The sequence below is a fragment of the Anabrus simplex genome, chromosome 1 (assembly GCF_040414725.1).
Source record: "Anabrus simplex isolate iqAnaSimp1 chromosome 1, ASM4041472v1, whole genome shotgun sequence".
Lineage (NCBI taxonomy): Eukaryota > Metazoa > Arthropoda > Insecta > Orthoptera > Tettigoniidae > Anabrus > Anabrus simplex.
In genome coordinates, this window is record NC_090265.1 from 861,845,235 (window position 1) to 861,871,570 (window position 26,336).

The 26,336-nt window shown below is 36.7% G+C and overlaps 1 protein-coding gene across 3 annotated transcripts in view; it reads left to right on the top strand.

The window, feature by feature from the left end:
• The window catches only part of CycB3 (cyclin B3), a 177,440-nt gene that overhangs the window by 102,133 nt on the left and 48,971 nt on the right, over window positions 1-26,336 (top strand). For all 3 annotated transcript variants that reach the window (XM_067136461.2, XM_067136463.2, XM_067136462.2), the window contains exons 6-7: window positions 1,819-1,974; window positions 18,623-18,797. In XM_067136461.2, the coding sequence (XP_066992562.1) occupies window positions 1,819-1,974; window positions 18,623-18,797 (331 nt within the window). The remainder of the gene's footprint in view (window positions 1-1,818; window positions 1,975-18,622; window positions 18,798-26,336) is intronic.

Genomic DNA, 26,336 nt, shown 5'->3' on the forward strand with positions numbered 1-26,336 from the left:
AGCCCCTTCAAGGTTAACATGTTCTAACCAAAGAGGACTACTTCATTGACGATATCAAAACACACTTTTGTCTACCCAACACCAAGCCCTACGAGAATGCACGCCGAACCTTAAACGAGAAATGAAACGCTATTTGTTAAGACTTCTACTCCACGGACGCCATAATGACGGAAGAGTGGAAGCAAGCAAATTACGAGCTACGGCACGTAATCGCACGTTACGCCACTCAGGGATTTCACCACAAATTCTGCCAAACCAAAAACTTCCACCAGCCGAACGAACACTGTATATGTAACCTGTGCCACGATCATTGTGAAAGATACTGCACAATATGCAAAATGAGGACAACCTCTATACTAATAGCATTAGCATAATTGACCATCTGTACAAAAATTGTTTTTGCACATTGTGCACTTTTCATTTAATAATAATAATGATAATAATAAGCAGCAGTTGGAGGGGTAAGTAAAGTTCAAGAAGCACACAATTAACTAGCAACACAACTTCCGATTACTTACTAGATTCCTTTTCTTGTTACATACAAGATAAACTACTTAACTTTTAACCACGATCGTCGATTTACGTCCCTTTCAATCATACCTTATAAAATCTATTATTTCAACGTATGGCCCCTGACGTCAACAAGAGCGTATTTATTCAACAGCTCTCGCCGAGGTCAAATGACAACAGGCATTTAAACATTTAAATTTCATGGCGACCAGTATTATCCTGTCACAAGGTCAATTATCAAATCGGCGAGATTTTTGAATCTTTATAGACTCTTATCCTTAAGGGATATAAAACTTTTTTACCAGATCTCATTGCAAAGAAATTTTCAAATTTAGTTCTTAAGATTGAATTTCACATCTTTCTAAGATGTTAGACATGCTACTTGTTTTAAGTATTTTAGAACAACTCGTTCCATCACAATTTTAATGTATCTCTCCTGCTAAGCCCAAGTTATTAAGGCATATCACCAAAGATTGTGTATGTATTTTATGATATTCTAGTAGAGTAAGTTTAAGTTTGTGAAAAAGTGGTTGAATATTTCTTAAGTCGTTGTTTATGAACATAACCATTCTTCGAGATTCAGATTTGGCTGATGATGCTCTGTAAGGTAGCGAAACATGTCCCACAAATAACTTAATTAATGGAGATATTTTAAATGTGACATTATAATGTATTGAACAGGTGGATTACAATCAAACTTTGTTATTGCAAAAAACTGTCAGTGTTATCCATAATCGATCTTAACCTGGAATTCCCAACACATAGGTAGGCCAGGGATGAATTCTCGATTATAGGTTATATCTTGTACGGTACATGACGGGATAATTTTTTAATGAAGCATGGTGGAATACTGTCTTATTTTTTGGGTGAAATATACAACTTGTAAACCATAATCTGTTTTCTCTGTGATGTTAATGCTTTCTGCTGCCAACTTCAATAGCAATTTACTCGCTTGGAAAGTCATATTAGGCTTCTTTCTTAGTTTCTGCTCAATATTGTACATAATTTGATAGATTTGCAAACCTTGAATGGAATCAAAACTTTACATTTTGATAGTGGCGACAGCACTTAGTATTTCGTTTTCCGTGCATCAGTGTGAAAAATTTAAGGTTCAAATTCAAATTGAAACGAAAACTTAGTTTTGGTAAACCAAGATGATAAATTCTGTGGTGAATACAAAAGTGAGTTATTTGAGATAAACATTATCATAGTTTTGGAAATCTTACGTTGGTGAATATGGGCCCCAGTTTTCTTCTTGTTTAATTATTAAATATGTTATATAATGATATTGGACTCTGAATGTTTCAGGAACAAATTCCACCCCTTGTTGATGATTTTCTGTTTATTTGTGATGGAGCTTATACTCAGCCTGAGCTGATCAGCATGGAGAGGAACATTGTGAAATCCCTTGACTTCAATCTGGGTATTCCATTGTCGTACCGGTTTCTTCGCAGATACGCACGGGTTAGTATTTGTTACTAAATGTTCATTTGAAGGATATTAGAACTGTTGAAAGCAAAAAAGTGCTAACTGCCACTTTGTTTCAAAAATGACTTTGAAAGGCACTCTCCTCATATGGCTCTACTATGTTAAACATACTACATTGTATTCTGCTAGGAAACAATTAAAACATATACTACCAGAGGGTGCTGTGTACTTATACAAACAAGGGACGTGATAAAGGTGCTAAATGATACTGTAGCTCTCTTTGTTTTGCTGTGGGTAAAAATGGAGGTACTGTAATTCAATCACTTGACAACCAAAAGAAAGAGAATACATGTTGAAAATGCTCATTTGTAAATGACTTGAGCTTAAGAGAGGAATGGGCTGCAAACTAAGGATGTACCTGCAAGAACAATGTAGGTAAACAACAAAGCATAGTAGGCGTATAAAATAAAGCACTGTTGGGAAAAGTTTAAAATAAAAGTAATTGGGCTGAATTACAGTTGCCTGAGAAATATTTCACATGCTAAGTACCTTTTCAATTAGTAATCAGTAAAATTCAAATTACTTCACAGAACACAAATCAAGTAATCGCTGACTCTTTCCCCCTCCTGCTTAGGGATGGAATGATACCAAAGTTTGTAAGGAATATTATATTATTCCAATATTATTTTTTTCAGCATAGGCACTGAGACTAAATTAACTTTCAAAATAATTGCTTCTACAGTTCATGCAAATAGTGAACACTCGCATGCGCAGGAGAAAAGCGATGTGGTAGAAGGCGACAAGTGATGCGAGCATACACAGGAGACTGTGAACTAATGATATTTTACAAGCAAAGCCATGTGAAACATACAATCTTCCTGTAAATTGTGGCCTTAGTGTTAAGAAGAATCTCGGATCCTTACAATAATTACATACACAGAATAGCACATAACATAGTATGTTAATCGCTTGATAAGACTATGGATGTTTCACCAATATTTCCACACATAAGAGTTAGTCCAACCCAAAGTTAATAAACAATGTTAATGAAAACATGTCTAAACATGTTAATAAACTTTTGTTAACAAACTTTTTCACTGATGTATCCTCACCAAAATAGCTGTTTGTGAGGTTGCAGTTGATAGGGTCAGGAAGAAGAAAATACTTACAGCTGTAGCTTTCATTATTTTATTGAGTACAATTAGATAAAAGTGTAGGTGCGAAGTGTGGCAAAGATAAATACTGGAAAGGTGAGTAGAATTAAGTTTGCAAAGAACACTTATGTCAAAACCTTTAATTCATGATGCAGCAGGCTTCCAAAATTCTCTTGAGTATGCACCCACATGACTTTCAGTTCTTGTTGACAGTAATTGGGTCTGAAATTGCAAGTAATGATACAGATTATTGGAAAGCTGACCACTAATGGCAGGCTTTTTTTTTTTTTTAATAGATAGGCTATAACCTAAAAGATTCCTAGCAACTGGTGATGTTTCACTTATACAGTATATCTATTTATCTAGAGTATCAAAACAAGCAATTTCAGTTATTGTATCTGAGGTGTTTGAAGCTTTATACAACAATCTCAAGGAATTGGTCATCATTATCTTCAATGCCCGTTTCCAGCTTCCCAGGTCGGGTTGTGAATCAAGGACCTCCATCGCTGCGTGTCTCTCCACCACTTTTCCCCTTTTTTAATTACATCTTCTGGTTTTTCTCCCCTCTTCTCTATGCACTCCCACACTGAATCTGTCCACCTTTTTCAGGGTCTTCTTTGTAGTCTTTCCTGTTAACTTCTCTGTAAAAGCTTTTTTGGCACACTCTTCTCCCATTCTCATCATATGCCCATACCACTTCAGCTTTGTTGTTTCTATCCTGTCTTGAAGTTTCAAGATTCCTGTCCTTTTCCTTATCTCTTCATTTCTAATTCTATCCTTTCTGGTCTTGCCCTCAATACCTCTCAGAAATTTCACCTCCGCTGCCTGTATTCTACTCTCCTCTCGTTTTGTTGTAGTCCACGATCCAGCTGCAGAGGTTAGTAAGGGTTCATAATAGGTTGAATATAATACTTTCTTACATTTCTTCTGGACATTTTGGTTCCACAAGATACTCCTTACACTCTGGTAGAAGCTGTTTGCTGGTTGCATTCTTTCTCCAATTTCCTCGGTAGTCTTTCAATCATCTGTGATCACACTTCCCAGGTACTTGAAACTTTTAACCACTTCCATAATTTTACCATTCAGTTTGATCTTTCCCCTTCCTTCCTTCCCCTTGCCATCACTTGTTTTACTTTTCTCTGTGCTTACTTTCATCCCAAATTTTTCTATCTCTTGATTCCATACATCTACTTGTTTTTTGCACTTCCGTTTCATCCTCGCCCCATATCACTATATCATCTGCAAACATGGCTTTTGTTGCCTGTCTCCCCAATCTCTGATTAATGTTCTTATGAATGTCATCCAGGACTATGATGAACAGCATGGGGGATAGTATACTTCCCTGTCGGAGACCAGTTTCAACTTTAAACCATTTTGTTTTTCCTATACTAGTCTTCATACTACTAACACAATTTTTATACTTCGCTTTTATCGTTTGCACTTCCACTTCATTAACTTGCTTTTTCCTTAATGTGTCCCATACAATTGTCTGGGCACACTGTCATAAGCCTTCTCAGTGTCAATAAATGTCATCACTATGTCTTATCCAAACTCCCCATCTTTTCGCCATCATATGTCTTAATGTAAAGATCAGGTCAAACGTTGATCTGTCTTTCCTAAAATCATACTGTTCTTCCATTTATCCTTCTTCCTTCCAATACTCTCTCAAATATCTTAGCTACATAAGCAATAAAGGTGATCCCTCTGTAGTTATTACATTCCTTTTCATCACCTTTTTTGAATATCAGGATAATTACACCCTTTCCGAACTCTTCTGGGATCTTTCTTCCTCCAGATTATTCTAAATCTATACAGCCACTGTAGCTGTATTGGTCCTGCTGCTTTTATCATTTCCGTAGTTACCTCATCCACACTTGTAAATGTTTGTAATTTAAAAAAAAACTAATTAGCATATCTAACTTGTCCACACCACCCATTGCATGGTTATAACGACGAACAATCTCAGGTTGTTTCACAGAAATATATGACCTTTTCTCCTTATTCCACTGCTTTACATCGTCATTTACGCTGAATGTTATAATGTAAATATTTTTAAAACTTTATCTCAACTGTTCAATTGAACAATGTAAATACTGTATAGTTACCAACCTTTGACATTATTTTTGGTTACAAACATTGACGCCGAACACTACATCTTTTCTCCCTTAATTGTTATAATGTAAATATCTTTAAACTTTATATTTTCCTATAATTGCGTCAACTGTTCTCCAGAGCACCACTGCCGAACTCTACTATTTTAATTTTACGCATTGGTGCTAACTTCTCATCTATAAACCTATATGTTCAACCATCACTTTTGTACAACTATTTCCCATACTTAATTTTTGTATGTGTATTGATAATATGTATTAATTTGTGCATGTCAACTACTAACCAGGTACCTGATTTTTTGCCTTAAGGTAATAATTTGACTGATGATGCCCTCAATGAAGGACGAAACATGTCTCAAGTGGGATCAATAATAAATTCCTAATTTATAAAATTTATATGTATTGAATAGGTGATAAAACAAACCTTTTAGCATCCTACATTCAGTATCTTCAATACGGATAACAATGATTTTTATCACTTGCAAGGGCAATTTGAACTCGAAATTTATCCGCGTCATAATAGCACGCGTGTTCCGGAACGTGGAGGGGTAGCTTTCCGCACTTACACTCACTTCAGTGGGTCTACAGTGTGTTTCATGATTGCCAAGTTGAATGAAATCTGAATTCTTTTGCATTCAACCTTTTAAAGGAACGCCGTGATATCACGCAACAGGCAGTGTGCGGGAAAACAGAATGCGCGAACGCTGGCGATGCCGACAGTTGACGAAAAAGCGTGGTTCATATAATAAATTCGTAGGCACCGAACAATACTGTAATTGCCGATGCAACTGCATTGCTTTATTTTAATGCGAGCCCAAACGGTCTTATGGTTTTAAATGAGAAAGTGCCAGCCGGGGAATCGTACAAGGGTGGGGGACGGGGGTCATTGTAGTGTGTTGCAATTGCAATGCACATGGAAGCGAGAAACTTTATCCCCTCGTCATAAGAAAGTTCGATAAGCTACAATTTTTTAAGGGCGTCGGGCACTTTCCATGCCAGTACAAAGCATCTGAAAATGCAAACAGTACAGATATCCAAAAAATAATGCATTTGCACAGAGGAACCAGCATAATTCATCCTCGTCTTTGAATTGTGTGATTTTTTTTTTTTTTTTCTTTCGTTGCGTGAGGTTATGTTTGTCAGTGATTTATCCAAGTGCATTATTTGAACATTGTAAATGCACCTTGTTGGATACATTTTGGAAATAGTTTTTCCATGGCATTGGAAAGGTTTAAACTGTGAATCGAGGTGATTGCATGTATTAATGGGTCTTAGAATACTTTGTGACGCGGCAAGTGTTTACATTTCTGTAGTACGAGAGATGTGCTATGGTGGGAAATCGTACAAGAACAGAGTCATAGGAAAGTTCGATTTTAAGGGCATCGGGTACTTTCTGTGTAAATACAAGGCATCTAAAATGCATACAGTATAGTAATCTAATGAATAAAGCACTTGCACATTGGAGCCAGCATAGATTTCTCCTCGTCTCTGAATCGTGCTTTTTTTTTTTTCTGTCTTTCGTTGCGTGAGGTTATATTTGCCAGTGAGATATGCAAGTGCATTATTTGAATACTGTAAATGCACCTTTTTGGATACATTTTGGAAACAGTTCTTTTTTCATGGCATTTGAAAGGTATAAACTGTGAATCAAGGTTAACTGCATGCAGTAACGGGCCTTAAAATATTTCGTAACGCGGCAAGGGTTGGTACTTCTGAATTGCGAATTGGCGGTTAATTCGAAATCACTAATTCGAAGTCCGATTTTTGAGTCCCAACGACTTCGAATTAACGAGGTTGTTTTACTGTAACAGGAAAAAGGGTAGATCAATGAGCGATAAACAACCAGCAGTCAGTAGAATGAGAACAGAAATTCGCCCTGCATCAGAAATATGCTGTGATCTAAGTAATCATTTTCCTGAGTTTGATGACAAAAAGGAAGCATCTGGGTGTAAGATGCTTGGATGTGTGAAGAAAACTCACATTTAGTGTGAAAAATGTAATGTGCACTTGTGTTTTATTAAAGTGGGAATTTCTTTTAAGAACGTCCATAAGGAATGATTTGCACTCTTGAGACCATTTGTCCACTGGAATGGACAAGCTGTAAATATTAAATAAATCAATTTTTTAGGCAAATTGTTTTATTTGTATGTTTTTGACACCGATACTAGTACCTTGGAACATACAAAGTTTTTTAGGTATCTAGAAAAAAGTCAGGTCTTAAAGGGTTAAACTCAAATGAGACGAGTGAATATTGGGGGATTAGTCCAGCGGCCTATCTGTGGGTCGCCCTCTGTGAAATCACAGCAATTTGTTTGAAATGTACAGGAAGGTAGATCTTTAAATAAGATTTTCTTTTCAAGAGACTTGTTTCTTGACTCACAAAGGGACTGTCCAGTAACTGTCAACCTGAATACAATTCTCGGCAACAGATGTATTTTATTATACATGGGGTAATTTCTATGGAATTACAGGTCACTTAGGCTACATAGATGTCGGAATTACTTGTCTCAATCGTCGGAGGGTTGCCACATACATCAACCGGGAGAGATCAAAGTAAGCACACACAATAGTGAAAACTAAAACGTAGGTTGTATGTGGTTTTTATATATCCGTACCTGAGAGGGAAAAGGGCGTATGTCCATTTTTTGGTCTTTCTAAGTTACGGCCATTTGTGTTCGGTATAATCCACCTCTTCTGTAGAATAAGGTGGTTGTCCTGTTGTCATTCCCTGTTCATTTAGAGTGTAGCATAAAGGCGGTAGTCCAGAGTGCTTTTAGGATGGAATGGGCGCATGTGAGACATCCACGTTTTACAGAGAACTTTAGTCCTGCGAGATCCCTTATGGGACATCCGCTTTTTTTTCTTCTAAGTGATTTCTCCGTGGGAAGGAAGTGTCAATAGACATTCGCCTTATGCCTACATTATTCGAGTACGATAATGAAGAGTGGTTATTATTGTGAACATTATTACAGTTTCCTGTGTTGTGGGAATATAGAAGACCTGCATTGTCGCATGCAAATTAGAATGAAAACAGTGAAATCTTGTAAGCCTCAAGAAGTTTAAAGTTATGTAAGTCTTCATAATTTGAACATACAAAAAAATGAATAGTTTTTTAAGAGGGAAGATGGTATCTTAAGTTGCTCTGCAGCAAGCACGTGAAATGAGAGGTGAATATATTTTTCTCGCTGAATTCCGCATTAGCCTACATTATGTTACTGACTATGCTTTGTGGAATTACACCCTAATCATCAACTTCGATGTATAGAATGAAGTAATACATAGTACTAAATTCAACTGATTAAAATTAATTCTTAGTAACATCTTAATCATCGTTATTACTGTTTTAGTGCTATTTATCAACATTAAACTTAACTCCTAAACTTCCACTAAAGATATCGTATATTGCTAACGTAAAAATAATATTCTCAGGTGAAGAGACACTGGAAGGCAAGCGTTCACATGAGAAACCTGTGGATGAAGAGCATATGGAAGAATTGCAAGATGATATTGCAACAGACTTCTGACTTGGACCCAAATTACAAACTGAAGGCAGTGAAAGTAGTGGGCTTTCCGTAGACAGTCAGTTTGATTTTTTGCACCCACAACATTATGCCAATTGTAATTATTATTATTATTATTATTATTATTATTATTATTATTATTATTATTATTATTATCATAAAGTTTCTTTTACCTTCTGGATGTCAAAATAACTCAATAGAGGCATGTGAGTTACTTGCAACTAACGGAAAATTAAGAGGAGTAGTATACCGTGGGAGAAAAATGATCCAAGACCTCTCAAGTTGGAAAAGAAATAGTGCTAAAAGATGCAGGTTGATTGGGGACACCTTATAAATCAGTTAAGGGAGGGGAGGAAGTCCCAGCATGCACACGTAAGCCTCCATGTAATTTGTGACAATAATGCTAATTGTGCCACGTTGGGTGACAAATTGTGACTGTACGTTGAGGGAATATCTTTCTTGCCACATTAATGTATCTGCAGCTACTCTCTTCTTCTCTAGCCTGACATCATCTTGCGCCGACATGCTTTTGACTGGGGTGTTAATCTCCTTTCAATCCCCACTGTTGGTAATAAATTTTCTTGAAACGTTCTAGCATTCAGATGAAAAACAATTTTTCTTATGGCAAATGGTTTCCTACTCTCTCATTTATAATTACACGCCAGGGTTCAAGAAAGTCTCTTTCTAGCTGCACAATATATCTCAAGTATTAAGATTCTAAAATTTAAAAAAATATTTTTTTACGTGGACTCGACTGGGAAATTGCGCCTCTTATTTAGTACGTGTGCGTATCCATCTGCTCTTTGATGTAATTATAATCAACTTTCAAGTTCAGTCAACCATTATCCTCCAAGAAATCATCTTAAAATTAATCTACTAAAATATAATTAATAATAATTATTAAAAATCTTAAATACTAGCTTTATTTATAACCATCTAGTAACTCAGGATGAATTAATAAATTGTTTAAATATTCAATTGCAAACTTCATGATCTCATTTGGAAAAATAAAGAAAATTCTAGTTTGAAAATTAATTATTCACATATTAAAGAAAAATGTGACCATAGTGAATGGTAAATATTGTGAATGTCTGAAATGTTTCTTCATTATTATAACTTTCAATCATATCTCTCATGCTTTCCACTTCCAACCTCATAACGTGGGCAGAATAAGTAAAGTTCCATTATCATAGCTTCCAATGGCTACATATTTTAAAATATATCAACAAATAAACAAAAATTGTATATATACTGGATAAAAATCCAAAATATTTCCTGGAAAATATGTAGGAGTTCTCTAATATAGCCTAGTCATTTTCGAAAATAGGTCATATATCTATCAAGGTCAAATGCTTGCTTAAATTCTATCACCTGGTCGCGAAAATTCAAGGGATACCGTAGATGACATTTCTTAATTCGTTAATAGCGGTATCATAAAATTATGAAGACACTTTCTCTAAAAATCTATTGTTTCGACTTAAATCAATCAAAGTATTATGCAACATGCGAATGAAAATACCATAATATCAATTATTTTGAAATGATCTTTTGATGACCATACGCCGTTATTACCCTGTAAGTTCAATAAGCAAATACAATCATATGTGCATCACATTCAACCCATGTTATACGTCACTCCATAATTCACATTGCTATCACGACAACTATAACCTAGATTGTGTCGTGTAATTACTATCAATCAACCTCAAATAAATATCTTGCGTCATATTTCATCGTATATACCATATCTCCACACAATTGTATCAAAAAATATATCTCAATCATAATACTCACAATTCTAACCTCATAATTCTGTCATATCTGTTTTCTACCACACACATAAATATCAATTATTCCTTTCCTGGGCAATGCGTAACTCAAAAAATTTGATATATTGACACATTGACGCTTTATGTGTCTCTAATTACCATTCTTATACAAGATACACTTGTCTTGTCAAAGAATGAACATATCTGGCATATATTTACTTACATTTGATGTTATGTTGGTGTTGAATCTAATCTCCATATCCTGCAAGTCAATCCGTTTCCATTTCACATTTCAACTATATAGGATCACATTAATCATAGTATATTTCTTTTGGAAATAAGTCGAAGAATTATCAAAGCTCATCACTAGTGAATATCATCTCCCTACATATGACTGTTTACTTATTTCATTGAGGACTACCTTAATCCATTATTACAAGAATACCATGAATTCTTTCGCGAAGACACTATACGTTGATATTGTCTCGAAGATACATATGTCGACTTCACTTTCATAATAACACATATATCAACTAACTACATATTAGGTTAAATATGGATAATCTACAAATTTATTTCATGGAACTTAGCTTATTTTGCCCGCATTACTGGACTGGGATGGGAATCATCTCGTTCTCTTCTGTGACGTCATCTCCAGGTTATGGCTGCGTCATGTCCGGGTTGTGGTTACCGGTCTCGTGTTCGGAGAATCAGCTGGTTGGTCTCCATCAGATGTCAACCCCATTCTCAGTTTAGTTGCTTCTCATGATGCCGTCGTGTACATGCGTCAGAAACATATGTAAAGATATCATTAGTTTCATGCTTCTATTTACTATTATATCCTCTTGAATCTTATTTTTATTATACTCGGTTTATTATAACACCGTAGGCGACAATATTTCAGATCGAATGAGTTAAAGAATGCTTTATATATCTCCTTCTTTGACGAAAATATACTTCAAATTAGCTATATCTAATCCCTGCTCTAAGTATTCCTTGTTAATTTACGATTCAATTCCAGACTACAGACAACTATTCTCTTCCTTCTGCTTTTACTTATGACTTACTAAATGTTATATATACGAAAATTAGCGTAATGTTTTTATATTACTACGCAATCCTTCCATTTTTCAAGAAATCTTCTTTCTAAAACAAGCTCCTTTGCATGTTGATTCACTCGTATATGTTCGTCTTGATATCTCCAATGTAATGTTCGATTGTTCACTTTGCTGGTTTTAACATTTTTAAAGTTATGCATTTTTACTTCCCGATCATGGCCTATTTGATTTGACATGTCTGTATTCCTTTCCAACATATTCACGGCCTATTTAATTCCATATGTCTATATCTTCTTGTAACACATTTTTCTGCTGCGTGATTTGTGACATTTATCGCAATTCACGGCAAAAATTACGATTCTACCCCATCGTTTCACCGTATTCAGGGCAATTGAAACGGTACAAATTGTAGAATGAAATGTACCAAGAAATAAACTGAAGAGGAACGGGAAAATACACCTTTTGGAAGAAGTCTAGTTCTTGGGACCAGAAATGTCAGATGATAGGAACCTTGGCGAAGGAAGTTCCAAAAAAATAGACAGAGAACTCGTACAGAAATGGGTAGTTCTACAGAGAGAAGATGACAAAACTACACACTGGAAAGGCTGCAACACATGGAAGTGGACAGTATTCATTCAACCATTGGAAGGAAAAAAGTCAAAATTCACCAACTCTGAGATAGCTGTACCACGTGATTGGGCTCAGTTCATTAGAGCATGCCATGTAGAGAAGCCGCTAGTAGTGCATGAAATGCAGTACAGCGATTTCAAAAATTTCATATCTTTAACTGAAACACCTGGATCTCCTTTCACGAATCGCAGGAAATTCACTATTGGTGAAATGTTACTAATCTCAAAAGTTGTATGGCTTAAAATTTCAGCTGACACACCTGTAATTATTGCCTACAAAACATCTGTCGATGACACTCGTTTTTATATTTATATCAGAAGACATCGTAGAAATGCTCCCCAGTTACAAATGGAAATTCGGACCATACGAAGAGGACCTAAACCCATTAGTTCAGCATAATACATAGACCTGCAAACGTTAACCCAGTGGAATCCAAGGCAGCACAGTGCATTTTACAGTGACCTCTCTCATGGAGAAGTCAAATATCCTACCGATGAGTGATACTTCTAAGGATATAAATTGAAATTCTCTTGAACATTTCATTTCATTACCTTATACGGAACTTCAGTGACAAAATTGATGTGTAATAAAAAGTTGTGATAATTATGTTTTGTGTGTGGTATATTACGTTTTCTTGTTCGTTTAACTACAGAACAGGTATAAATTGACATTACGCACAGTTATTTACATATTAACTTTTACAGCATCCAGAAGTTTATTAAGGATTTAAGAAGTAAAAATGCTTATGTCCATTTTCACAGTTTTTCCAAGAAAATGATATGCAGAGTAAATATATGTAACATATTTACAATTCTACTGCATTTATATAACGAGCAATTGGCATAAATGTGCAGACAGTTTTAGTTTTTAGCTTATACTGTAAAATTAACAAAATGGACATAAGTCATTTTGCTTCTCAGGTACGGTACGGATAGATATATAATCGTTGCGGTAATTCAGATAAGTTTTCAGCAACTCTGAGATGGGAAAAGGCAAGCGATTATTGTTTAAGGAGGAGGACTCGGGAAGAGCCGTGGCCATAATAACTGCCACAGTATTTGCCTGGTGCAAAAATAAGGAAACTACGGAAAACGATATTCAGGGCTGCCAATGATGCATTTTGAATCTTCGCTCTCTAGAATGCAAGCTACATCTATATGGCCCATACAACGCATTCGGTTACACCTTACGCTTGTTTCATCTTCCCTTCATCGAAGCTATTTTAGAGTAAATTACACTCACCGTAACATTATAATCAAAGATGCACTTCCTTGTACGGTGGCGTCTCGCTGTAATGCCGTTAACGTGCGATTTTATTTCGACCAAAAGTGATATTATCTGTGGGCAAATCATGCTTATGCTTAGCCATATTTGAGTAATAGCAAGGCAAACAGCTGGCTGGCGTTCGGCGCGCACACCGACGAATTTCATTGATTGCAACAATCAGAGTTGCATGAATGATACTTCTATCTCCATTTTCAAACCAATATTGAAACTTTAAACAATGTCTAAGTTAAACACCGGCCGAGCATTGTTTATGCAACGGGAGGATTATGCTCGATTTATACGTTGTTTAGGTACCCATTGTCTAAGGCTTAAAACTAGTAATTGTTTTTGCAATCGGCCCTGTCTGTTTTATAAGTGCACTAGACTGGTTTGTTCATTCTGATTCATGAATATATCTGGCGTTTCAGCATGTCGTGGAAAGGAATTCCCATTTCTATTAATCAGGATGTCATTTCTGTCCTCGTAGAGTTTGATGGAAGAGCACGAGTTAGCTGCTTGCTGTGTTAAGGAGCATTGTCTACAAGGACAGTATTTGGTAGTAAGTTAGGTATTAATCTCTCCCCGAGTCATTTTTCGTCATTTGTGAAATTCATGTCATTGTGATAATCCCCTGTTTTCTGGCCAGATTTAAATCTTACATAGGCATTTGGTACTAAATAGTCTTCCCCACTGGCATGGGTGATAATCGTTTCCTTTTCAAACAGGTTTTAACAGGCCCTGCAGTGAATTCACTGCATCCTTATGGTGCTGTGCGAGAAGTGTGAATGTCTTATCCATATAGGCAATTGAACGACGCACATTCCTGTACTTTTGTATAATTAAGTAAGCATTTTGTTTGGCCCTGATACTGCTTTGTTTCTGTAGTGCTTTTTGATTATTCCTTGTCTTTCTCCTAAAGCCTAGAATGCTGTAACATTGAAGCACAAAATGGATAAAAGGTAACTAGAATAGAATATAAATGACCAAATATAAATACAATGGGCGCCACCTGTGAAAGATTTACAGAGCATGGATGACTTACTCTTCCCAAGGAGACTGTCATCACGCTGACAAGATTCCGAACTTACTTCATTACCTTACTTGCTACTATCTAACCCAAAATGAATTTGGGTAGCATGCCAGGTTTTTTCTTACTGCACCAATAACAGATTTACTATCGGTTTCACTACTACAATTTACTCTCGAAACAAGAAAACCAATCAAACGCCAACAATAATCACATGAGACCAATATCAACATCCACAAACATCAACAAGCTACCACAACTGTACATAGTTCTGAAGACCACACTTCAAATTGATGATTTTCTACGCATAAGACGACTGTCTATTTTGAACCTTACGTTACAATAGCATCATAACCGTTTAATCTATTTATCCCGGCTTATAACTGTGTTAAAACAAACCCAGTCGCCTCGCTACACTGTGTTATTCAAACTACTTCACCATTTAAAAGAATACCTTCTATGAACTAAATGCAAGACTACTGCCATGTCAAATCAATCAAAGAACGACCTAGTGCTGAACATTTGGCCTTCAATTTTTTCTAGCAATAGTCTGTTCTGTGCTAAACACATTATCTCCAGATTGCAGCTATAGAGCACTACGCACAATAATGCAACCATAAAGAACTTGTACGGCAAAGACTTTGTAATGGTCGGTCTTCAACAGCAACCCCATTGGTCATGAACAGTAATAATAATACACTCATTGCATATGCGCACAAATTATATATACCGTATTTACGTGAATAATCCCTGCCACCGAATAATCCCCATACCCTAATTTTAGGAAGACTTGTTTTGAAAAAGTTAAATGAACTATAATTCCTTCCATTGAAAGAGTAACATGGGCATAAACATTTCGTATTACTCCGCAAGGTCCACGTGATCTTTACTCAAATACGAACATCTAAATTTACGGATATTGCTGCTTTGCCTGAATATATTTGAGAAATAAATTATCACTGCTTTAAAACATATTTGCCATGAAAATTATCAAGTAGGCCTAGGCATTTCATTAATCTGAACATGCAGTAGGCTCAGTTCCCTTTAGATCAAAAGATTTGTTGTCTCTTGCACCACTAGAATCCTCACCTAATATACTTACAAATTCGTTACACTCCACTTCTAGAATACTTTTCACAGGTTCTCTTTACTTTACGCGGACATGACTGGTGGTGGATAATTCTTCTTCGTGCAGTGTAAACAGTTGAAACAGACACGCCAGCGAACTACGATGTTAGTTTTGCGATAGGGTAAAACCTCGTTAATTCAAAGTCAGACTTTGAATTACGTGATTTTGAATTAACCTCTCCAACGCGTACTTCAGAAATGCAAACCCTTTCCGCGTCAAAAAATATTGAGATCAGTTACTGCATGCAGTTAACACTGATTCACAGTTTGCAACTTTCAAATTCAAAGCAAAATAACTTATTTTCAAAATGTATCCAACCTCATGCAACGAAAGGAAAAAAATCAAAGACGAGAAGTCTATGCTGGCTCCCCTGTGCAACTACTGCATTCATTGGATTACTGTACTCTATGCATTTTTAGAAGCCTTGTATTTGCACGGAAAGTACCCGACGCCCTTAAAACCTTGTGACTTGTCAAACTTTCCTATACCAAGCTCGATAGCTGCGGTCGCTTAAGTGCGGCCAGTATCCAGTATTCGGGAGACAGTAGGTTCGAACCCCACTGTTTGCAGCCCTGAAAATGGTTTTTCGTGGTTTCCCATTTTCACACCAGGCAAATGCTGGGGCTGTACCTTAATTAAGGCCACGGCCGCTTCCTTCCCACTCCTAGCCCTTTCCTGTCCCATCATCGCCGTATGACCTATCTGTGTCGATGCGACTTAAAACAACTAGCAAAAAAAAAACTTTCCTATGACGAGGGGCTAAGTCTTTCACTTCTGTCTGCAATGCAACACAATACAGTGACCCCACCTCCTTTTAAAAAGTCCGTTTGGGCCAGTCATAAAACCAGTGCAGTTTTATTGACATTGACTATATTGTTCCTTGCGTACAAATTTATTATGAGCCACACTTTTTCGCCAACTGTCGGCATCGCCAAAGAGAATTGCCAGTGCTGGTGGATTTTGCTTCTTTGCACACTGCTTATTACGTTATACTGTGGCGTTTCTTAAAGCGCTGAATACAAATGAATTTCGATTTCACTCGAACTTAGCAGCTATGAAACAAACTGTCAACACACCAAAGTGAAAGTGCAGAAACCTTCCCCTGCACGTTCCAGAAGACTCATTCTATCATGACATGAAGAAATTTTGAATTTAAATTACTGTGTAAAGTGCTATTTTTAAAATGTAAAGGCAGTTTTAAATTAAGTCATATTTGTTTTCCGTTTAAATATGACGTGGGTGTAGTTTTCTTCAATCTGCTGTTACACACCCAATATAGAAAATTAGGTGATCCAGGAGCATGTTGCCAACATTCACGCAAATAAAAACCCGCAACCCAATTTCGTGCCTCAATTTTTTTCGAACAATATGCAGGGATTATTCGCGTACATACGGTATGTATGTATATATGTATAAAGTTGCTCCGTGTGGCTGTCTTGTCCACAAAAGTCCACTGTAAGCAACACTCCAACTGCAATATCAAGAGTCTCTTGGTCTACGCAACCATGTTTGATATCAGAGCTTTCAAATTGGTTGCCGAGCTGCCAATTCACAAATAGCAATGCGGCACGTTCATACACATTGATGAATTACCATCTTCAGCATACACTTCCCAGCTGTACCCCAGATTTCTAAACAACTTGTTGCAACACATCTAACTCTCCGGTGGGCATGCCATTAGAAATTACACTGATGGATGCGCGCCGCATGGAGTGCGGCTCCTTCAAAATGTCACTTAAATATTTTGGGGGAAAGTGTGAATGTGGGGCCATTTTCATGAAGATACGTTGCCAAATCATAACTGCAGTACTAGTTGTCAGTGGTAACGTTTCGGTTCGAATTTTGTATCGAAACAATCATTTTTACAATGTGAAATAGTTTATTGGACGTCACAAAAGGACCTTTTTCCTGAATTCCACAATACAGCTCAAAATTAGATATGTAATATGATTTGCTGTCACAGGGGGTATATTTTGTGCCATATTTTTCGGTTTAACATATACTGCACGAAACCCCAGAGCCCTCTAAATCGTACGAGCATTTCGTCTGTGACTACTTCTCTATGCGAATAATACAGTTGTTCAGGAAGCTTGCATACTATTCCCTAATAGCTGCTAACGTATCACATTATTCTTAATGAGTGTGCACATTATCAAATCGAAGTACACGCATCAAAGAACGAAATGGCTTGAGACTAAATACAGCTTACGATAGGCATACCAGTATCATGATCTATAAGTTTCATTTCCGTATTGATTATATTCACGAATATTAAGTTTTGAAGCTTCCGCCTAATCAATACATATATTTATATATTATTGTTCTACAGTAATTAGTGTGACACACAAAATGGAAAACTTGGCACACTGATCTCACCAGTTATAATTCGCATGTTGAGTTATATCACGTGTTGGCTACTGTACACACTTCCGCCACTTCACGCTGAATTGTGGCGTGATCTCACAAGCATGGTCAGTTGTTCCATATAGTGAACCGCATGCGTAATATTTAAAAGGATAATCTGAAAGATATCAAAATGATTACGATTCTTCAGAATCACGTGGCACAACCCATGTTTTTTTAAATCAAAAATAATACGCATTGATAGGACTTCGTTAGAATTCTTATATACGTTTAGAACTAAATGGTGAAATACCAATAGAATTAAAGCCCTTAAGACCTGTAGTCTTCTCTTAACCCTGGATACTCTGTAGTTATATATGAATGATTGTGGTGGTGCATAGTGCATTTACAGAGGATTGCTAACAAGGCTAAAAGGCCTGTCTCTATAATAAAGATGTACTTAGTATATAAATCTTTCAGTACATTTCAAATTCTACATTTGTGTTGCTAAGCCTCTAAATCTTCGATGCCAAATATTTTTCTTGTGTGAAAAGCAGTGGGCAAACTTTTTAAAGAAATTTTTGATCTTAAATCTTTTGACTGTTTTTAAGTAAAATTATTCAGTGATTTTTAGAAGTGAAAGGATACGTTTGAAGTTGTGAATGTTTTGTTTCAGTGTGGCAAGGTATCTATGCCAGATCTAACACTAGCTCGGTATATTCTTGAGCTCTCACTCATGGACTACAGTTTTGTGGGTGTGTCAGACTCAAAGTTGGCAGCTGCTGCTCTTGTGCTTGCTCTTAGTATGGTTAACGGCAATCGGTGGACTCCAACTCTGGAGTACTATTCAGGTATATGTACTGTGTGAATATATGTATCAATCTTTTTAGAAACTTAATTTTAAGAATCTACTGCTAAATGTATAGATCCTGATGGTACATGCGTAAAGTTTTAAAAACTTCCTCAGGTTTTAATATGTAGTTAGTTTCATTTTACAAACCGTTTGTAATACAGTGGAATCTCATTGGGACTTTTTAAGGGGACCAAAAATTTTGCATATCATGTCTGGAAAACATATTACAGAAAAAAAACAGAGTCTAAAATTTATTTAGTGTTTATGCTAGTAGTTTCCATAGATTTAACTTCACTACAGACTGAAATGTCTATCCAAACTGGATTGCACATGTACTCCCATCTTGTATATGACTGAATCCATCTTTATCAACAACAAAGCTCAACACACATAACTGAACAGCATCGATTGCTTCTGTGGCATTTGACAGTGTTGATCTTTGAGCTTCTCGGACATATGGTGATCCTGGGTTTCATCCTTCATTATAGACTGACAAACTACGACACATCACATTCTCTGAAGTCGGCAAATGTTATCTTGCCTGCCTTCCCCACAATCTCATGCCAATCGTCTACAGTAGAACCTCGATAATTCGAAATCGGTTAATTCAAAATCCCACGTAATTCGAAGAAGCTCTCGTTCCCGGAAACATGAGATACAGTTTTGCATGTTATTTAAATTGTTTAATTCGAAATACGGATAATTCGTAATTCGAAGTACCAATGTCGGCCCCATTACCGAAATTCAGACTTTTAATTCGAAACTGCCTTTACATTTTAAAACAATAATATGTTACAGAGTAACTTCAACTTGAATTTATCCGCATCATAATAGAACGCGTGTTCCGGAAAGTGGAGGGGTAGCTTTCCGCACTTACACTCACTTCGGTGGGTCTACAGTGCGCTTCATGATTGCCAAGTTGAATGAAATCGGAATTCTTTTGTATTCAACCTTTTCAGGAATGCCGTAATATCACGCAACAGGCAGTGTGCTGGAAAACAGAATGCGCGAACGCTGGCGATGCCGACAGTTGACGAAAAAGCGTGGCTCATATAATAAATTCGTAGGCATCGAACAATACTGTAATTGCCGATGAAACTGCATTGCTTTATTTTAATGCGAGCCCAAACGGTCTTATGGTTTTGAAGGAGAAAGTGCCAGCCGGAGAAATCGTACAAAGGTCGGGGATGGGGGTCATTGTAGTGCGTTGCAATTGAAATGCACATGGAAGCGAGAAACTTTATCCCCTCGTCATAGAAAAGTTCGATAAGCTACGTTTTAAGGGTGTCGGGCACTTTCCATCCCAGTACAAAGCATCTAAAAATGCAAACAGTACAGATATCCAAAAAATAATGCATTTGCACATGGGAACCAGCATAATTTATCCTCGTCTTTGAATTGTGTGATTTTTTTCTTTCGTTGCGTGAGGTTATGTTTGTCAGTGATTTATCCAAGTGCATTATTTGAACATTGTAAATGCACCTTGTTGGATACATTTCGGAAATAGATTTTCTATGGCATTGGAAAGGTTTAAACTGTGAATCGAGGTGATTGCATGTATTAATGGGTCTTAGAATACTTTGTGACGCGGCAAGTGTTTACATTTCTGAAGTACGAGAAAAGTGCCATGGCGGGAAATCGTACAAGGATAGTCATAGGAAAGTTTGATTTTAAGGGCATCGGGTACTTTCTGTGTAAATACAAGGCATCTAAAATGCATACAGTATAGTACTCCAATGAATAAAGCACTTGCATATGGGAGCCAGCATAGATTTCTCCTCGTCTTTGAATCGTGCTTTTTTCATTGTGTGAGGTTATATTTGCCGGTGAGATATGCAAGTGCATTATTTGAATACTGTAAATGCACCTTTTTGGATACATTTTGGAAATAGTTCTTTTTTCATGGCATTTGAAGGGTATAAACTGTGAATCAAGGTTAACTGCATGCAGTAACGGGCCTTAGAATATTTCGTAACGCGGCAAGGGTTGGTACTTCTGAATTGCGAATTGGCGGTTAATTCGAAATCACGTAATTCGAAGTCCGATTTTTGAGTCCCAAGGACTTCGAATTAACGAGGTTTTACTGTACTTCCACTACATTTTCGTGTGGAAGCACTCTGTCATCGGCAACAAGAGTGCTAAAATCAGCTTTATTGAAACCATTTCTTATGTTTTCAGTTACTAAATCCCTAGCAGATTTTACAAAATGCATCACTTCCAAGATCTTCCTCGTTATTGCATGAAGAGAGGCCAACTCCTTTTGAACAAGCTTTTTCCTGTAGTTTTGCTTACCGGGCGAGTTGGCCGTGTGCGTAGAGGCGCACGGCTGTGAGCTTGCATTCGGGAGATAGTAGGTTCGAATCCCACTATCGGCAGCCCTGAAGATGGTTTTCCGTGGTTTCCCATTTTCACACCAGGCAAATGCTGGGGCTGTACCTTAATTAAGGGCACGGCCGCTTCCTTCCAACTCCTAGGAAAAAAAAAAGTTTTGCTTACACATCGTATGATACACACATCAGTAGGCTGCAGATGACTTGTGTGCAATTTGCTGGGAAGAATGCAACTTGCATATCTCTGAAGATGTGACTTGTTGGCAGGCTGTGCCACACACTGGGCAACAAATAAAAAGGTGTACTTTCATAGAAATATCCAAACATTTTTAAAACAACTTGTACTCTTTGCTTTCCCTGTTATTAGAGGAACCAATTTCCCTTTTCCAATTTCATTGCTACAGAAAGGGACTGTCAGTCTCTTTACATAACTTCCCACCATGACATTTCTTGCCTTTAAAAGCAAAAATCTTTTCAGATAGTTGAAAAATAGTCCCTTTTTGTCTGCATTGAAAACATAATTTGGACTATAAGTTTCAACGTGATTACAGTGTAGTCCTCTTCATGTGTCTACATCTCTGGGATCACGCCACTAGCCTCGCCTTGCAAACGTGTATGAACTAGATTATGCCTGTTATTAATTCTTTCAAGCCAGCCATTGGAAGCCCGAAAGATTGAGAATCCCAGCTGCTGTGCTAAATGAACTTGCCAGTTAGGCAGGAACAGTGATCTGCCAAGTGGGATTTTTGGATATTAGTTATATGGGCTTTTTTTAATTCACTTCAGTAACACTTTCCAACTCGGGAAACTTGATCCTCTTGCACTCATTTTCTTTTGTGACTTGTTTCTTTGAGAGCGTGTTCACTATCTTTCCTCTTGCTTAGTATAATGTTTTGTGTCGATGGAGAAATGTTCAATTTCCTTACAGTATCCACACTTTCCACATTAGGATTGTGGTCCACACCTCAAATTAACATTATCTTTTCATACTTGGTGATCTGTTGCATTTTATTTTTCTCAATTAAATACATGCTTTGTAAACTTCCTTACTAAGACACTGAGGGCCGTATTCAGACACATCACTTCAACTTAACTTTCACTTACACTTACGTGTTAGCCTAACCAAAAGTTAGTGAGATTCAGGACAGATGGAGACCAACCTTACACCTCACTTTCTTGCTACAGCTTGCCTAAATAACATCTGTTCAGTACGATTAGAATTGAAATGGATTTCGAAGACGATGATTTTCAAGAATTCATGGAGTACGTGTACGAAGATAATTTGCTGGTACCCCGGATATATGTGAGAAATGGTGAAAATCCCTTCGATTCACAGACCCTGAATTCAAAATACGATATAGATTCTCTAAAGAATGTGTAAATAACATAATGCCGCTGGTGATGCCTGAACATGTTGGATATCGTAACAGCAGAGGACTGCCATTGCCAGTACCTATCAAATTATTGACTGCTCTAAGATTTTATGCAACTAGCAGTATGCAGGCAAGTAACACTTATTATTATTACTACTAATATTCAATAAGTGTGGTGGTGGTGGTGGGGATTATTGTTTCAAGAGCAATTAAAATTATTTGGTCCCTAATTATTATTACCGTAGATGTTTTGAAGTACACATAGACAACCATAACTGCTCAATCCTACTTTAGTTTTACTCGCACATTCCATAATGTACATAGCGACAACGTATACCTCCCTGTGGGTGGTAGAATTGTACATACGGTATCCCCTGCCTGTTGTAAGAGGTAACTAAATGGGACCACAGGGCTCTTGAAAGTGTCGGTTGGCGACGACGGGACATTTAGGTGGGTACTGACATGGCTTCCACTTACTTGTGCCACGCTGCTCACTCTTATCTATTCTATCCGACCTCCCTTGGTCAACTCTCGTTCTCTGATCCCGACGGTGTTAAGTATGTGAGGCCAAGAGAATATTTGATTTTCTCGCCTTTTGTGGCCCTTGTCTTTTTTTCGGTCGATATCTTCCTTTTTCGAAGTGTTGTATGCCTTCCATTTTCCCCTCTGATTAATGTTAATATGGGACGATTGCCTAATTGTACTTCTTAAACAATAATCACCACCACCACCCCCAATGTAATTCCTTGCTCTGCAACCAATTAAATCTATTGTGCTATTTAATAGGTTAATAATGGTTGATATAAAATAACTGATATAAGCTAAAAACTCAATTTTTAAAAAATGACTACGTAGGTACTCTCTGCCAATTTTGTAAGTAACGGTTAAGAAGCATTATTTTTATTATTTCAGATCGTATGTGGAGATCTCCGATGTATTAGCCAGCCCTCTGTCAGTAGAATTATTGCTGAGGTATCAGAATGCTTAGCCAGTCATCTGGGAAAATATGTAAAATGGGTATTTTATGAAATAGCTGGTTTTCCCGATATTATGGGGTGTATTGACTGCACGCACATTCCTGCTGAAGTTTATAGGAATCAGAGGTTGGATGTCTTATGTAAAAGTTGTGTGTGGTCCAAGAACGGAAATTTTGAATATTGTGATTCATTGGCCTGGATCAGCACATGACAACAGGATTTTTGAAAACGGTGCTCTCATGACTGCATTCGAGGAAAGGAGGTTAAGTGGAATTCTTTTGGGTGACAGCGGTTATGCCCAGAAACAATATCTTTTTACACCAGTACCTCACACACAAAACGAGGCTGAAAACAGGTACAACAGTGCCCATGTAAATACCAGAAACACTGTGGAATGTTTATTTGGTGTATGGAAAAGAAAATTCTCTTGCCTTTCCAAAAAAACTGAACACCAATCTGAGAACAACTTGTGTAATAGCTCCTTGTGCTGTGCTTCACAATATTGGCATAACTTATGAAAATGATGTGTGCAATAATTTTGACATTCCAGACAGAGTTGTACCTGTTATAGCCTCAGAAGACAGACCCAAAGGGCAAGCAATCAGAGCTGCATTTATAAAACGCCAATTGAATTACAGTTATAACATAGCAGTAGCAGAAAGTAAAGTAAAACTAAAATGTAGAGAAAGCTGAGAAAATTTTGTATCGGTATTGGAAATGGACTTAACAGGATCACAACTACAAACATGAAAGGAAGATGAAGATGATTAACATTTTATTCAGACAATTTCTTTTTCAAAATTGTTATTTCTAGTTCATATTTTTCTTTCATTTGTTCCATTTCAAGAGCCATCTTTTGGCAAGCCATCTCAGCTGCCTTCATCTTTAAAGCATGCAGTTCTTTGTCTTGCAACAACATTAGGTCACATCTTGTGAGTCTCTTTTCAGACTCCCTTGCAACAGCAGATTTTCTTTCATCTCTGCTGGCTTTAGGTGTTGCCTTGTCGTGATCTGCTGCAAAGAAGGAAACATAATCATTATCATAAATATTTAAATTATTGACATGATATGAGAAGTGGAATTTTAAATCATCTTACTAATTGGTGCAGAATTCTCTATTTCCTCCTCTACATGCTCCTTTTATTCTTCACCATTCCTTCCCAGACTGCCATTCCTCAGCAGAACGTAAGATTCATTATTACCTTTATTAGCAACTAATGACAGTGTGTCACTGTCAATGGTATCTATAATTTCAATGTCTGAGTCGATGGCATCCATTATTGGATCATCATTTGAGCTGGATCCTGGAAATGGGCCCACTAGTAGACATCCTCTGCCTCTTTTCCTGGGCCAGTTCTTGTTTTCATGTTTTCCCAGCATTTCCTAACTTGCTCTGCTGTCCTCTGGAAAAAAAACAATTCAAGATTTATGAAGCATTCATTTTATATCATAGGTAGGTCATTATACAATTATGACTAGTAGATTAAACCTCTCACCTCAAACCAGTACTTGAGTACACATAATACGAGTACCAGTATTTAATTCAGTACATACATAAGTCAGTTGAAAATTACTAGTTAAGAGTTTTTGTAAATTTAGTTTATTGTTCTATCTACATTGCACAGTTTCACTGGATTGTTGCTCTGACACCAGCTTAATATAAATTTATAAATACATAATTATCTGTTTCCTCTGAGTAGGGCCTACATGCAAATACTGAGATTAATATCATTGCAGTTTACATCATTGTTGTTTATTCTCAGTTAAGTACATTTCTTCACTTTCATTTTGCAGCCTGTGAACAAAAAATGAAATTGTCTTTCTGCTAAATTCTCTGGAAACAGATTGAAATAGAAAAATTTTACTCCACGTAGTAATGTATGATCACACTACTCTTGACATCAGAACAGTTAAGATAAAACACCAATCAGGGTGACTTAAATACTTTACTAGGTACTGTATTTAATTATAATGTAACACTTCTTGTCTGATTCTATGTATAATTTTGTAAATGTATACAATGTAGTAGGCCTATATTAAAGTTTATTAGTAGAATTACAATATTTTTTTTTTTTTTTTTTTAATATTAGAATGAAGTTGCCGTGCAGCATGTTGATTATGCAGTTTCTTTAACGACTTGCAGCCTAATTCATTGTTTGAATACTGGTAGGCCCAATTATATCAGTCCTCTATGTTAGGAACCTTTTACTGATAATTTCTGAAAATAAGCATGATAATTTGTAGTAGTGTTTTAGTTGTTTTCTGCTGTATTTGTTTCTACTATAATATTTGACTGACCTCATTTTGAATGTGTAGGCCTAAACATGAAAGAGCTCACAACTCTAAAACTTATCATGCAATTCTGTTATTACTCTCAACATTCCAATAAATTTACAATTTGTTTGGTGTAAAACTATGGAAACAGGTGATTGAGAGGATAATGCAGTGAATGCTTCAGGCTGTGTCATTGTGCTACTTTCTGCCTTGGCTAATCTTACTGATAAAAGCATGTTGTGCAAAAATTATTGGAAGTAGACTTATACTAAAGGAAGGATGGATGTGGCATCAATTTTTGTGATATTCGTGAAATCAATATGACTGGGAGTACTTCAAACTTGACAACTTGCTGCTGCCACCTAGGTTTGATATGTACCAGTAAAATGTTTTATTACAGAGTTTGATGAAATTACTAAAAAAATTGCTGTTTAGGAAATAGTCTAGTTAAATTAAGGAAATACATGTGCACTAAATAGTGTTCTGACTGCCACATCATTAGAAAATGGAAAGCTATAGATGTTTAGTGCCTGACAAAGTACTGCCATTATTATAACTCTGTTAATGATGATCACAGGTGTAT